The 15,085-nt window shown below is 52.1% G+C and overlaps 1 protein-coding gene across 1 annotated transcript; it reads right to left on the bottom strand.

The window, feature by feature from the left end:
• Nucleotides 1-843: 843 nt before the first annotated feature.
• SMIM32 (small integral membrane protein 32) lies at nucleotides 844-2,188 on the bottom strand. The gene has a single exon (XM_030926683.1). It carries the CDS (start codon nucleotides 1,255-1,257, stop codon nucleotides 946-948), a length of 312 nt encoding a protein of 103 aa, XP_030782543.1. The 5' UTR covers nucleotides 1,258-2,188; the 3' UTR covers nucleotides 844-945.
• Nucleotides 2,189-15,085: the final 12,897 nt, after the last annotated feature.

Here is a 15,085-nt window from a genome sequence, read left to right on the forward strand (position 1 = left end):
TTATTCAGCAGGTCAGGCAGCAATTTTCCCTGGAGACCATCCTGAAAAAAACTTCCCAAGGAAGTAATTGACCGACCCTGGGGAAAAGCTGAAGAGGAGGTAGTATCATCAAAATGCCCTGGGAGGGGAGATGGGTCTCCCTTGGGTCTCCTACTCGGGATCGATCTACCCTTATCCCCTTTTCCAAAGCGGCGCAAACAATTACCAGCACGTTCTCAGCACTAGGTCTAATTGGGTGAGTTTTTATTGTAGAAATGCGGCCCCTGAAGATGTGAGACGCATAGGTGGGCCCCTGCGCCTTTCCACTGGCCTCCCACTGCCCGTGCCCACAGAAGGAACACAGGGTCCTTAGACCCGGGCGGGACCCACTGAAACCCCACGTTCAGTCATTTCCCTAGGGGGATGCGGCCCCCGACTGCCAACCTTCCAAAGTTCAGGTGAGTTCACGACGCTCGGATTCTAGTGGGGTCCTCCTCGGTGTCAAGGAGTAAGAGAGGCGGTGGCAGCTGTGGGGAAACAGCCACAGGGCCTGCGAGTCCAGACAGGTAGCTCCAGGCTAGTTGCACGCTCGCGGTCCTGTCCCTTCCGTGTGCAAAGTAAGGAAGTCAGCAGGCGGCGAGCAAGCCTTCTGTGCCCGGGCTGGCGCGCCGCCTTTCAGGAAGGTTTCCCGACTGGACCCTTTGTCCAGAGGAAGAAAGATTCGGCCAGGGGATCAGAATCACGGTACCTACAGGTACTGGAATCGAGATCCTACACAGCCTCCCGACGCCTCGGTCTCCCTTTCCGCTCGGGTTGCCACTCTAGTTCAGGAAGGGTCTTTGGGTCAGGGCGCAGTGTTCCCAGGGGCCAGCGATCCCCGGCGTCATGCCCTCTCTATCAGGCTTAAGCTGGCTGCTCTTGGCTAGGTCGGGACGGGGCGCCCGGCGGCCGTGTCTCAGTCCCACACTACACCGGCCGCGTCTTCCAGGGCGCGCGGGCGTCGCGCAGCGAGCGGTCGTGGGGCAGCGCGGCGAAGGCCGAATGGCGCAGCTGGCAACCGATGAAGAGGACGACGAGCGCCACCGAGAGCAGCAGCAGGAAGAAGAGCAGCAGGTAGGTGGGCAGGTCGGGCTTTGTGGCCGCACCGTCCCGCATACCGCGCGCAGTGGCCAGCTCCAGCGGCAAAGCGCCTTCTGCCTTGACCGTGGCTCCTGGGGCCAGCGCGCTGTCTACCGCCGCCTCGGGGCCGCCCGTGGCGTTGAATATGTCGCCGTACATGGCCCGCGGGTCCCGCCGACCCCAGCCGGACCGCTTCACTTGGCCTGGAGCATACTGGCGAGACCCGGCGCCTCCATGGCGCGCCTCTCCCGCCCTGCCGCACAACTGACCGAGAGTCGGTGCCTTGGAGCCAGCGGGGACTGCAAAGACCCCAGGACGCGTCCGCTCACTCGCCTCTGCGCTCAGCTGCCTTCACTGCCGGCCGGCGGACCCCAGTGCTCGGAGCTGGACAGTTCTGTGCCGCGCCCCTCGGGCTCACCTTTCTCACCGTCGCCACCAGGACACAGGTCCCAGTCACTGACTCTTCTTTTGGCTTTACAACAGCCCGCTCAGCTCGGACCCTCAGCTCCAGTGAGCTCCAGGTGCCGGGCACCTCTGGGCTGCGGCTGCTGGGAGAGGCACTCAGGGAGTGCAGCCGCAGCCCGGGGTCTCTGCTGAGCGCTGGTGGCAGAGCGCACAGAGGGCGGGTGGCCAGAGTCCTCCGCGTCCTCCGGCGCCGCCGTCACCGCAGCGTCTCGGAGCAGTCCTGCAGCCTCGGGTCCCTATCGAGACGCCCGGTGTTCGGCGAGCTTGTCCCCACTCGCTCCGGCTGCTGCACTCCTGTTTTGAGCAGGAGACTGAGCTTTCTGGCGGCTCTGAGCGTGCTCTGGTCCCGGGCGGGGGTGCAGGGGAGGGGCGGGACTGGCGACGGCTGCCCGGGGTAACGGCTGCGAACCAATGAAGGCAAGAGAGGACGCGGCTGCGACTGCCCTCGGCCTGGCCTCACATCACTCATGGACAGAGGGACAGAAACAGGGACAGAGAGAAAGAGAGAAAAGCACAGGGTCACAGGAAGACTGACGGGCAAAGACACAGTTACAGACCTATGAACAGAGCCACACGCCAAACAGGGACAAACCGTTGAGGTAAGCAAACCAACTCAGAGACAAAGCTCAGCCGAGCGTGCACACCTGCATTCATCCTCCTACTTGACAGGCTCCCTCCAGGCATGGCCTGGTTTGTTCCGAGTGCCCACTGGCTGTTGGGTAGCTCAGGCCAGGCACAGCACCTCCAAGGGTGTGCAGACGCGCTCCCAGACAAGCAAGTTCAAGCTGAGACTGGTTCCATGGACCCCGTGTCCCCTCCGGTTGCGTCCTGCCAGTCTGTGTGCATTCCGCACCGTGTGCACAAACGTTCAGCTCCCTTTTGCCTATTCTGCCTGGGCACAGAGGGGCACGGGGCAAGAAAAGGACATGGCGCTGGTAGTTGCCCCCCTGCTCTTGGCAGCCCTGGAAAGGCAAGGTGGCCAGGACAGAGGTGTGCAATCAGTTGGATTGAGTGGGGAGGTGTCTCCTTTCCCAGGAGTCTGAACTGCTCACTTCCTCTGAGAATTCTTCCAGGCCCCCCAGACCAGAGTGGGAACAACTACCCTGGACCACCACAGCCCCTGCACTTCTTAACAAGCACCACCCCTCACTTCTGGCCTGTCATTTTCTTTCAGGGCCAGAATTAGGGGGAGGTGGGTGAGAAGCCTAGGGCACAATACTGAATGAGACACTCACTCTCAAGAGTCCACAAGTGCAGGGCTGGGAGTAGGCGTCTCCTTCAGTTTTGCCCCTAGATGCGTCACCCCTCACCCTAGTCCCAGCACTGTTGTCTGCTCATTTGTCAGAGAGCCTCAAAGGGTCAGCCAAGTTCACATCTGTGTCTTCTCCTTTTTTCCTCTTCAGGGGTGCAATACATGGGGAGAGCTTGGTGACACTGGCTGAGAGAGCCAGTAGAAAGAGGAGTTCGTTATTCTCTCTTCCCGCCTCATGCCTGGCCACCAGCATAACAAGAACAACCAAGGTGTGCAGACCTTGGCCAGAGCTCATACCCACAAATCCCTGCTCAGCCCGGCAGAATCACCTCCGTGAGCTCTTTGTCGAAGTTGAAACTGTGGTTCCAAGTCCTGACTCTACAGTGTTTACCAAATGAGGTACAAAAATGCCCTCTTTGATGTTTTTCACTTAGTCCCAGAGATGGGCCTGTGGGGGTTTCAGCAGCGCTTGACAGGATTCATCACTGCCCCATCTGCCCAATCAGCATCCCAGACAGGGCCCTCCTTGGTCCTGGGGGGCTGCCCGGTCTGCTTCCAGTGCACAGGGTGCTGGGCCCCTCCACTTGGCTGCTGCCAGTGCCTCATTTTCCAGATGGCAAAGTTGGCTCTGAGAGGGTCCAGGGCTTATCCATGTTAGCACAGGACAGCCACCATGTATCAGTGACATAGCAGCAGTGGCAGTGGGCCACTCGGGAGATGGGGGGAGTCCCTTTCTCTGAAGACCTGACCTGTTTCAGACAGTGTTTTTCTCAGCCAGCAGCATGCTAGAGAACATTATGTGAAGCCAGAACAGGCCTATCATCAGGACTTTCAGCCAGGGGGAGACTCAGCTCATCAGTTGGATGGAGGGGGTTGGGATGGAGGTGATGCTCCTGCTGTCAGTAACTTCCTGGGTCCTGGGAAGGCATGAATGCCTTCACCAATGAGTGGTGAGACCTGATTCAAAAATAAATGGCATAACATTCACCAGCCTGGTGAATCTCGAAACTGGCTCCATCCCATCATCTGATCTGACCAGAGACTGGCAGGCTGACAGGACCACAGGACAGAACTGGAGACACCCTTTCTGGGATAGGAGACTAAGCCCTTTCGGAGCTTTCTCCTTGCAGAATCCTTTCTCCCTCACACCCATCCTCTCTCCCGTTACCCCACTCCACTAACCAAACTGCAGCCACTTTGAAAGCCCTGGCAAGACCATTCTCCAAGCCTCCTATGGACTATTCTCATTAGGAAAGCTGCTTCATTCCAGAGTCTGGGCATGTGCTACTTGCTACTTAGTTCTTAAAATGGTTATTGTAGGCCGGGCGTGGTGGCTCACTCCTGCAATCCTAGCACTTATGGAGGTGGAGGCAGGCGGATCACCTGAGGTCAGGAGTTCAAGACCAGCCTGACCAATATGGTGAAACCCCATCTCCACTAAAAATACAAAGAAATTAGCCGGGTGTGGTGGCTGGTGCCTGTAATCCCAGCTACTTGGAAATGCAGGACTTGGGTTGCTCAGTTTGGGGTTTGGCCTAGAATTTCCACCTGGGGTCTATATGGGAAGTGGCATGGCCTACCTTCCCCCACTTTCTCTCAGGTCCACCATAATCCTAGATATGAACCCAGGAGGGGGACTTACTGACGCCAGGTGGCTCATTTGGGAGGCTCTAAGTGGAATCTGGGGCAGGCCTCAGCCCTTTGGGCTGTAAAATGAGGGGTGATGTTAAATAAGTGTTTTCTGGTCCTCCTCTGGAAACACGCTGTGATTGTCCAGGAAATGGTGTGGAGCGGGGTGTCTGCAAAGGGTTTGGTGTGGATGAAAGGTCCCTGCAGCTCCGCTGGTCACGGTGGCAGGACGGGGATGGTGGTGAAACAGGGATGGTGGTGGTGGTGGTGGTGGGCAGGGAAATCTTTGAACCTGATGTCCCCAACACTGCTCATTCCTTCCCCACAGCTGCTGCTGTTCCCATGCTGCATTTTATAGAAATGACACATGCAAGGTCTCCCACCTGTGAATGAAGAAGCTGGGACTCGGACGTGGAAAGTGGGGCTCCAGAGTCCATGCATGTAGCCACTATAATGAACCATCTGCCATGGCAGAATGATTCTAGTAACTAACATTCCTGGCCCTCTTACCACAGGCTGAGCACTAGGTGGGGGCTTAGCATTCATCTTTCTCCCCACAGCAACCTGTGACAGGCACTTCTATCACCCTCATTTTCTTAAGGAGAAAGCCAGAACCCCAGGAAGTGGTGTCACTTGCCAAGATCACATAGCTGGTCATGGTGCAGGGGACCCTCCAACTGTGGTCTGTGCTTGTCCACTCAGTCTGAAGCTGCATTTTCTAAAGAGAAGCTCAACAGAGAACATGTGGTCAAACTGCCTTCCCTTTCAGTACAGTTGGAGGAGGTATCTTGCCTTTTAGGGGGGCCCTGAAGTGGGGAGGGTACTGTTTCTTTTCTGAAAGATGTTCAGGGCCCTGAGAGGGCAGTCACGTTCCCTGCACATCCCCGGGCAGGAAATTAAACAAGGCTGGTACTGAGTAAATGCAGAGATGAAGTTTACACAGCTCTTTATAAAAGCCAGAGCGACCTTCCATTAAGGGAGCTTTGTGTCCCCATACATTTAAGTCTTTGGAAAAGATTATAAAAAGGGGCTTAGAGGTCAGCTTTGATAGGCAGAGGTCACAGGGGTGGGACCTCAGGGCAACCTCTTTCCCATTACATAGTTGTTGAGTGACACGCTTTTCTTCCCTGCTGACCTGTCTGTGGAGAAACCGAGGGAGGCAAGGCAAGGGTGCCTTTCCTGCCAGTGAGAGCCATTTGGCAGCTGTTTAATGGAACCTTGGGAGACTGGGAGCATTAGAGGCCCAGGATTTCATAAACTGTGCCACGCAGGCCTGTGATGCCTGGTGGAGCTATTTCTGTTTCTTCCACACACCAAGGGAATTATTATTAAACTACTCAGCGTGACGCAGAAGCTGGGCGTGAAGATCAAAGGTGAAAAATCGCTGTCTATAGGTTGGAGTTGGTTGCTGCTGGCGTGGTTTTCCCTGTATGGTGTGAGTCTGCCGGGTTGGGGTTGGTTGCTGTTGGCGTGGTTTCCTGTGTGGTGTAAGTCTGCCGGGTTGGAGTTGGTTGCTGCTGGCATGGTTTCCCTATGTGGTGTGAGTCTGCCGGGTTGGAGTTGGCTGCTGCTGGCGTGGTTTCCCTGTGTGGTGTGAGTCTGCCGGGTTGGAGTTGGTTGCTGCTGGCATGGTTTCCCTGTGTGGTGAGTCTGCCGGGTTGGGGTTGGTTGCTGCTGGCTTGGTTTCCTGTGTGGTGTGAGTCTGCCGGAGCATGGAATGGCTGCTCCCTCTGTGAGTGCTGAGAATGCCCTTGCTTGCAGAACTGTTCTGTTTTTTAAATCATCACCCTGTTAGTGACTTTCTGTTTGTTTGTTTTAGATGACTTTGGCAACCATAGTGGTTGGTGACTTTAAGGTTCCATTTTAGAATGATCTTTTTTTTTTTTTGGAGATGGATTCCCACTGTGTCGCCCAGGCTGGAGTGCAGTGGCGTGATCTTGGCTCACTGCAACCTTCGCCTCCCGGGTTCAAAGTGATTCTCCTGCCTCAGCCTCCCAAGTAGCTGGGATTATAGGCACCAGCCACCACACCCGGCTAATTTCTTTGTATTTTTAGTGGAGATGGGGTTTCACCATATTGGTCAGGCTGGTCTTGAACTCCTGACCTCAGGTGATCCGCCTGCCTCCGCCTCCATAAGTGCTAGGATTGCAGGAGTGAGCCACCACGCCCGGCCTACAATAACCATTTTAAGAACTAAATAGCAAGTAGCGCAAGCCCAGACTCTGGAATGAAGCAGCTTTCCTAATGAGAATAGTCCATAGGAGGCTTGGAGAATGGTCTTGCCAGGGCTTTCAAAGTGGCTGCAGTTTGGTTAGTGGAGTGGGGTAACGGGAGAGAGGATGGGTGTGAGGGAGAAAGGATTCTGCAAGGAGAAAGCTCCGAAAGGGCTTAGTCTCCTATCCCAGAAAGGGGGTCTCCAATTCTGTCCTGTGGTCCTGTCAGCCTGCCAGTCTCTGGTCAGATCAGATGATGGGATGGAGCCAGTTTCGAGATTCACCAGGCTGGTGAATGTTGTGCCATTTATTTTTGAATCAGGTCTCACCACTCGTTGGTTAGCACCTCAACATTTTTTTCTATGGTCTCAATGACATGTGACCTCATCTGCCTCTCTGAGTCCCTTTAGCAGTGTAACCTCAAGCCAAGTAAGTTACGGCCTATAGGATCCTGGGACTGATAGACTGATTGTCACCCCCTGGACCCAATCATCTTGCCTTCTCTGGGAAGGGCAGAGGTTTGCATGGTGGTGAAACTGCATTCCTCCTGCTGCCTGGGCTCAATTAGGGGGATTGGCTGGGGTCATGGGTGGAGTCGCTGCATGCTAAGGAATAAGCCGTCACTCTGGCCAAGGACTGTCAAGGAGACTAAAGCTGGGATAGGACCGGTATATGGTCAAAGACTGGGAACAGGACTGTTGTTTAGGATCAGTTGCCAGGCTCAGGGGCCCCTGGTAGTCTGGCTAGCATCCTCAGGTCCCTGTCCCTGGGCTTCCAGGATAGGGTGCCTGGCCTTTGTGGTTACACTTATGGAGAGACTGGAAGCCAGAAGGAGTGCCTTAGACCCATAAATGGAGACAGGTAGCAAGGCAGGGAGCAGGTGTGTTTAGTCACTTCAGAGGTGCCAACTCATCTATGGCACTGATGCAGGACTGCTTCATGGAAAGGTCTGGGACTTGGTAGTGAGGCCAGGGCAAAAGAGCTCCTTCAGAAAATGTTTGGTTTTGTCTAGGATTGCATTTTCCAAAATTTGGCATGAATACTTCAAGTGGGATGCCATATTACTTTAAGTAGTGCATGGGTGCAGTATTAAACATCATGAATCACACAACGACAAAGTTTCTGTCTTTTAATCTTGTTTAATTATTCTGATTATGGCAAGAAGAAAAATTTAGTCTGGCTCAGTGTCATCTCAGGTCCTCCAAGAAGCACATGCAGAAGATGTATTAGAGGAAACAGCTGTGATGGGTAAAAAAAGGGGCATGAACAAGAGGCACCAGGGAGAGCATTGAGGTCACAGTACTGCTCTGACCCGTGAGAGGAGAGAGGGAAGAAAGGACTCGGTAAGAAGAGCCTCAAACTGAAAGTGTCTCAGTCAGGCGGTAAGGAATTCCTAAGCAAACCCCACCTGTTAGGAGCCCCCTGCCAGGTGGGACGTATGAAGCTGGTGGCACTGTTGCACTTGCTAGCCAAGCATGGAGTCGTCTTTCCTCTGCTGAGGTTGGGGCTGGTGAGCTTTGCAAAAGGCTGTCAGGTCCTAGAGGAAGGGGCAGGTGCCAAGGTTGAAGTGCCAGCAAGACTCAACCCTCCCAGGAAGCCCCCTCTCCCAGCCTTTGGCCCCAACTAACCCTTCCTTTCTGCCCTCTCTTTAGTGGATGAGACCCAGGCAGTCCCCACCTGATTACTGCTGGTCTTAACTGTGTGCCTCATATTTAGTCTTCCCAGGGTGAGAGTGAAAGAGTGAACCTCATTCTTGGGGTTGGGCCTCTGAGTCTGGGCTTCAGTCAGAGCCCAAGGTGTCAAACAGACCTCGCTTGTGGCTAGAGCTTCATGTCTGTGGTCAGCAGCGTCAGGCCCACGTGTGTCCTGGGCTGTTGTCTCTGCTGGGCCTTCTCCCTCTCCTTGCCATCAATATTTCTACAGGGCTGGCTACTGCCCAGGCCCAGAGCCCCACTGCTGGACACTGAGACTATAGCAGCCTCTTGCCTTTCACTTACCCTGTCGTCCATCCTTAGGGACGGTTCTAGGTCTTTTGAAATCTGGAGCTTGTACATCTTAGGGGCCCTCTCTAAGAACAAGAGCAAATCATTAGGTTTTAAAGTGAATATTTATTTAGAATGAAAAATGGAATCAAAATGAATTGAAATTTTTAAAAATCTGGAAAGGATTCAAAATATGAAACAAAACACAACAAAACTATCCAGATTGGCTTTTGGCCACAAAGGAAGGACTGGGAAGGGCCATCGGGCTCTACCTTCCTAGGGTTCAGGAGCAGGCTGGTTGGGAGGCCAGGGAATGGCCTCATTGTCTTGTAACCCCCACTCATGGCTGAGGGCAGGACCAACTAGAAAGACTGGTCTTAGTCAGCAATAAGCTCTAGGACTGGGAACCTGCCTTCTCTCTGCATCCTCAGGAGTCAGCGGTCTGGGTCAGCCTGTGGCGGGCTGGGGCTGGGAGAGCGGGCAGCAGGAGGTGCAGGCTTGAGCTCTCTGCATCCTCAGGAGTCAGCAGTTTGGGCCAGCCCGTGAGGGACTGGGGCTGGGAGAGCCGGCAGCAGGTCGTGCAGACTTGAGCTCTTTGCCTGTAGACTCTCCTCCTGAGCTGGGGACCTACGTGGGCAGCTAGAAGCCTGACTTCCCTCTCAGGGGATTACTCCTGGCCCTGCAAGGACAGGCACTCCCTCCTACTCACCCCATCCCTCCCCAAACACCAGGTCAAACCTACAAATCCAGTCCTCTAGAGAAAGCTCTTTCCTATGAGGGGCCCTGTCTTCCTGGGCATAAATCCTGAGGTTGCTTCCCAGATTAATGGGAGCCTGGGATAGGAGAGACATCCTTTGGACAACATTCTCTCTTTATGCCCATCCCTGCCCCCCACATGCACTGAAAGGGTAGGGAGATTTTCTACCCTTAATTAGAAAGAGGAAGAAAATCCAAGTTTAGGAAATTCTGGTATATATTTCTTCAGGGTGTGAAATTATGTTTTCTTTTCCTCCCAAAGTTCTAAAAGAAAACCCAACTACCTGGTTTCTTTTTGATAAAACTATCAGGGATCTCCATTCTCTTGTCTGGATAAGTCCCACCCTACAATCAAGCACCCCCTGCTTCAAACCTTGCCTTTGGCTGCTGCCCAGCAGCTCTCATGTCTTTCCCAGTCCTCCCTCCCGCTCTGTCACTGGGCAGCAAGTCTTCTTTCACGGGGTGTAGCAGAAGTGTCACTGGTTGCTCAGTGGCCTCAGGCAGAAGGGACTGTGGATCTGAGGTCGGGGCAGAGAAAGTCCCCTGTCCAAAGAAGCGGCGCACAATGATCACGAAAGGTCTGTGGAAGAGGATGCCTTATGCTCTGTGAGTCCTTGATGGGGAGGAAGGGATGAATATGCCCATGTCCTGATTCATGAGGAAATGTGATTATTTTTTAAAAGTTTTAAGTGAGAGAACTGAAGCTGTCCTTTAAAGTGGCATTTTAAAACCTAAATTGGAAACTACATTAGCATTGCCATTTTATGCTGAGGCAATAGAAATTCAACATGCTCCTGTCAGGCTCCCAGGTCAAACATGAGGTTGTCTCCATCCTGAAGGCTTCCTTTGAGGAGGCATATGGGGTTCTCTGTACCCCAGTTCTGCTGGGGAAGGGGCTTCTCCCACCCCTCCCACTAGGAGGCTGCTTGTGGGCTGCCTGTGGTTGGGAGAAGTGGACTGGATGGCTTGGAGTCATCTTGCCCCTTCTTGGAGAAAGCCTTTAAGATGACCCTCCCCCAGAAGTGGTGCTGGGCTTCACTAGTGAGTGGATGGTCTCAAAATCTCAGCTGGAACCAAACAGGGAAAACAAGAAGATACTTGAGGTTGTTTAGGGCATTTTAAGATATGAAAAGCTGCCATCCAGCCTGGCCCCCCAACCCCTGAATTCACCCATCCAGGTGAGAAAAGCAACCTCACCCACGGCTCCCCACTGGGAGCTGAAGGGCTGGGGACAGCAGTTCTCCAGGGACTGGTCTTGATTGCTTTTCATGGGAATTCTCCCCTAATCCCTTCGGAATTACCTGGCATGCTTTTAAAAATTCAAGTTTTGTCCCCCAACCCCAAAGATTTGAACCTAGCATTTGGAGCTGCGAATGGGCATATACATTTGGGCATGCTATTGTCAAGTATTAACCAAGGCATCCCCCTGCATTTCCTGACACCTGTGGTCCTTCCTTGCAGCCAGACAGCAGCCAGACTGCTCAATATTAATTGCTTCAGGCAAGGGAGGGCATTGCAGAACTTGGCTAACAAAAGAGTCAAATTATTAGCTTTTGAGTTTCAAAATCTAGGCCCGGGTATAAGTTTGGAACAAGACATGATGAGTAAGGGCAGCACTGTGGCTCACACACATGGTACCTTTGGGCAAATTACAAAAAGGTGCCCTTTCCCTGGGCATGGCATGTGAAATTTCCCTGTTGTGCAGTGCACACACTGCTCAACTTTATATGGCAATCCTGCATAAAAGCAAATTTTCCCATTTCTGAAGTTAAAACAGAATCTCCCTCATCTTGGGGCAAGCTAGAGCAGGAGGTGAGGAGAAGAGAGTTCATGGGGACGCAAGGAGACCTTAGATGTGAGGAGGTCTCTGAGAGGGGGTAGAGGAGTGTTCTGCCTAGAGAGAGATGACAGAAGACCAGATAGTTTGGGGGATCAGCGTGCAGAGGGAGATGGTAAATACCTTTCTTAGAGAGCCCTAAGGAGGCAGAAGCCCTCAGATCATTCCTGCAAGCTCACCTCCTACATGCTGCAAGCTCACCTCAGTGTACATGAAGTGCTGAGGGGCCACAGCAAGCTGCCTCCAGCTCTAAAATGATTTGGAGACAGAAGGGCTTCTGAGTCAGTGCTCTGAGAAGGGCATGAAAGAGGCAAGCAGGCATTCTGCAGCTGTCTTTTTGATGAGAATGAGGATCCGTGCAGCAGCGACCCACAGGACTGACCTTTAGGAAGCAGATAGACAACAGAGGTTTGGTGGACATCAGCGCAGGCAGAGAGGGCTGTGGGTGGGATGATCGCCTGACTTAAGCCTGCGGAATTCATCACAGGGTCAGGAAAGTGGGTGTGGGACTCAGAACCGAGCTGAGATTTCTACCACCTCTGAGGAATGAGGGACAGGGTCTCCTAACAGAGACTGACTAGTAATCTTTCATTTCTTACCCACTTGAGTTTGTGGATTAAGATTTATATAAATATGTAAAGAGAACCACAAGCAAATACCTCCTAGTAATTATCTCTAGGTGGCTGGATTAAGAGTGATTTTCATTTTCCTCTTTTCTGAACGCTGAGGTTTTTGGAAATTTCTCTAGTGACCATGGTTTACTTTTGTAATGAGAATAATATTTTTAAAGAAACAGTATAAAACAAAACAGCAAAGTAATTTGCATTTTAATTTAATTTTTCTCCCCTGTCTCCTGGGCCCTCATTCCTTAAGGGCCTCATCCATCTGGCTTCCTTCAGTACCCTCTGCAGAGACCTGGGCACTGGCTGAGAGGTGGGCTGGGGGCTGGAGACAATGGAGGCGGTGTGCTCAGTTGGGAGTCCTGGAGCGCTGGGCCTCGATTCACAATGACAGTGACAATAACATCTCAAAGGACAACATTCTATCCTCCCTGCGCCCACTGGAGAGGCAGGAGGAAGACAACCCTCTCGTCATTTTGGCTTCCTGGAGATGGTCTCCTCCCTGCGGTGGGAGGGTCCGGCTGGGCTGTGCTGAGCCAGAGGGCAAGTGGGCTCGGGCTTGCTCACTGTCCAAGCTCCTGAACTAATGCCCTTTCCTGGAATCGGCTTCTCTGGTTCCTTAGAGCCCTGGTTCAGAACCTTACTCTGAATCACAACGAAGGGAAAGGCCCACCAGTGAGGGCTCCAGTAGGACCATTTGGAAAGAAAGGAAAAGGATGACAAACCAGCTGCGCCTCTTTAAGGGATCCCCACCTGGGAGGGGACAGGGATGGAAATAGAAGCAGGCAGGAGGGGGAGGTTTAGTGGGCTGGTGGGAGAAGCCTGCTGATTATTACAGAGTGAATTACCTGGGTCTAATTATGAACGCATAAGCAGCACATTTCCTCCTGATACAGATCGGAAGTGGCTCAGTTTCAGTCACAGAGAAATAAAAGATAAATCTCAAATGTGAGAGATCGCCCCCCAACTGCCGTGTGTCAGATGTGAGGGATCGCCCCCCCACTGCCCTGTGTCTTTTCCTCCTTCTCTGCCCTTACCCCACGTTGGCTTGGTTGGGAAGAGGAGTGGACCCCCCACCCCATCTCCTCTTTCATTATCTCTGGCTCTGTTTATTGTCTATGTTAACAAATATGAATATATAATATCTATATTAATATTAATACTATTCTTATTATCTGTGTTAATAAATTAATAAACAGTCTGTCTCACACACACATACACACACACACACACACACACACACACTCCCTACTTGTTCAGCCTGGCTGGAACTTTTCTCCCTGCCACCTTTGTCCACAGAACCTGCTGGCATGATGTGGGATGAGGCCCTGTCCGCCCCACTCTGGTACTCTAATGGCAGTGCACCCTGGAAGCCTGCAGTCCTGGGTAGGTTGTCCCCCTCAGTGCTCTGCCATCTGACATTGGGTGAGTTCTCAGTTCTGGGGACGGAGTGGGAGTGGACCTTGCCCATGCCCCAGTTCAAGAATGACATTTCCTTACCTCCAAGAAACAGGAGACAAAATCGAGACTGGGCAATCCCTGGAGTTGGGGTTTGGGGGTAATAACCCCCAAACCCTTGTTAGCATTGGCTGTCCCATTACTATTAGTTTTTAACGTAAAAACAAGGCTGTTGAGTCATGGAGATGCAACACAGGAAAGGGTGGAATTGAGCTATTCACCCCTATTTTTTCCTTGGTGCCTTCAATGCTTTATCCTTTATCTTTCTGCATGCCCAACTTATTTATTTATTTATTTATTTATTTATTTATTTATTTATTTATTCTTTCTTTCTTTCTTACTTACTTACTTATTTTCAGAGATGTGATCTCGCCCTGTCACCCAAGCTGGAGAGCCAAGTTGAGATCATAGCTCACTGCAGCCTCAAACTCAAGTGATCCTCGTGGACTCAAATGATCCTCCCCCCTCAGCCTTCCAAAGTACGACAAGGACTACAGACATGAGCCACTGTGCCTGGACCCAAATCTTACATGTCCTTCCAAAACTGGATCAGTCCCACCTTAGGGAAGATCAGAGAACTAGCTAGAGCACTGACCCAGCCTGGGGGCCAGTCCCACCTCTAGTGCCCACCAGTCAGGTGACCTGATAACCATGCCATCTGGCAAGGGGAACTCTGTGGCAGGTGTTCAAATAGAGTTGATCATCAGTGTTGCCTGGGGACCTCTTAAAATAGAGACTCCTAGGCCCCAACCCTCAGCTGTTGAATCTACATTATCAGTCTGTGTCAAGGGATTCTGAGGGAGGAGGTCCCAGGACTGTGTGGAGAAATACCCCACAAGGAATGTCCCTCCTGCCCAGGCTGCCTGGTAGGGACAGTGCCTCTACACTTGCTGCCTAGCCTAAGTGCATTCCTCCCACTCAGTTCTGTTCGTTGCCACTCATTCTATGCTCAGTCCAGTTTATGGGCCCAGGACCCCAGGAATTGAACTTCCAGTTCATGCTCTACTTAAGCTCTTTCTAGGAAAAGGGGATCTTGAATCCTGCCCTACCCACATCACTGGGCTGTTGTTTTAAATCAATGAAATAAGGGATGTGAAAGTGCTCATCATACAGCTGTAAGATTAGAAATCAAAAGGGATGTTATTGTCCATCAGGCAACGATTCACCAACTGCCTTGTGATATCTCCTCTGTACTGCCCACCACTCTTGTTAAAATCTCACAAATCTGCTTACCTGTTCCCAGGCTTGTCTCTTTTCTCTTCAGTGAAACTGCAAACCCCTCAGAGTTGGAGTCCATTGGATCCTTCCAGCCCTTCACACATTACAATACATTAACTGAGGTGATGACTGAGTTGACTGGCTGTATTTAACTTGTTCAACAAAATATGCATCCTTCTGCTGGATGGCCAGAACTACTTTTGGGGGGTGTTGGGGGGTTTCCATCAGTGTCCAGACACAGGGTTTCTTTTTAAGTGGAGCAAAGCCAACCTGGGGAGGTTGGAAACCCTGACTGTGGCTTCTTAAATAACTGCTGATTTGCATTCATAGGCTGCTGTTGTTTGAGGCACCAGGCCTTATGATTCAGAAGTAAATCATTCTTTTGGGATGAATGGGTGGGATTGATTACTCTCCTGCAGATAGGCTAAAAATGGTGTGAAAGGTTCCTGGATCCTTCCTCAGCCCCTTTGTTTTAGCTATTAATGGGTAACATACCACCTCAAAACTTTGTGGTCTAAAGCAACAACACTTTATTATTTCTCACAATTTTGTGGCTA

Source organism: Rhinopithecus roxellana, chromosome 3 (assembly GCF_007565055.1).
Source record: "Rhinopithecus roxellana isolate Shanxi Qingling chromosome 3, ASM756505v1, whole genome shotgun sequence".
In the NCBI taxonomy this organism is placed as follows: Eukaryota; Metazoa; Chordata; class Mammalia; order Primates; family Cercopithecidae; genus Rhinopithecus; species Rhinopithecus roxellana.

What these genes read in the sequence shown, in the direction of transcription:
- SMIM32 (XM_030926683.1), bottom strand. Translation starts at nt 1,257, where the DNA reads ATGTACGGCGACATATTCAACGCCACGGGCGGCCCCGAGGCGGCGGTA.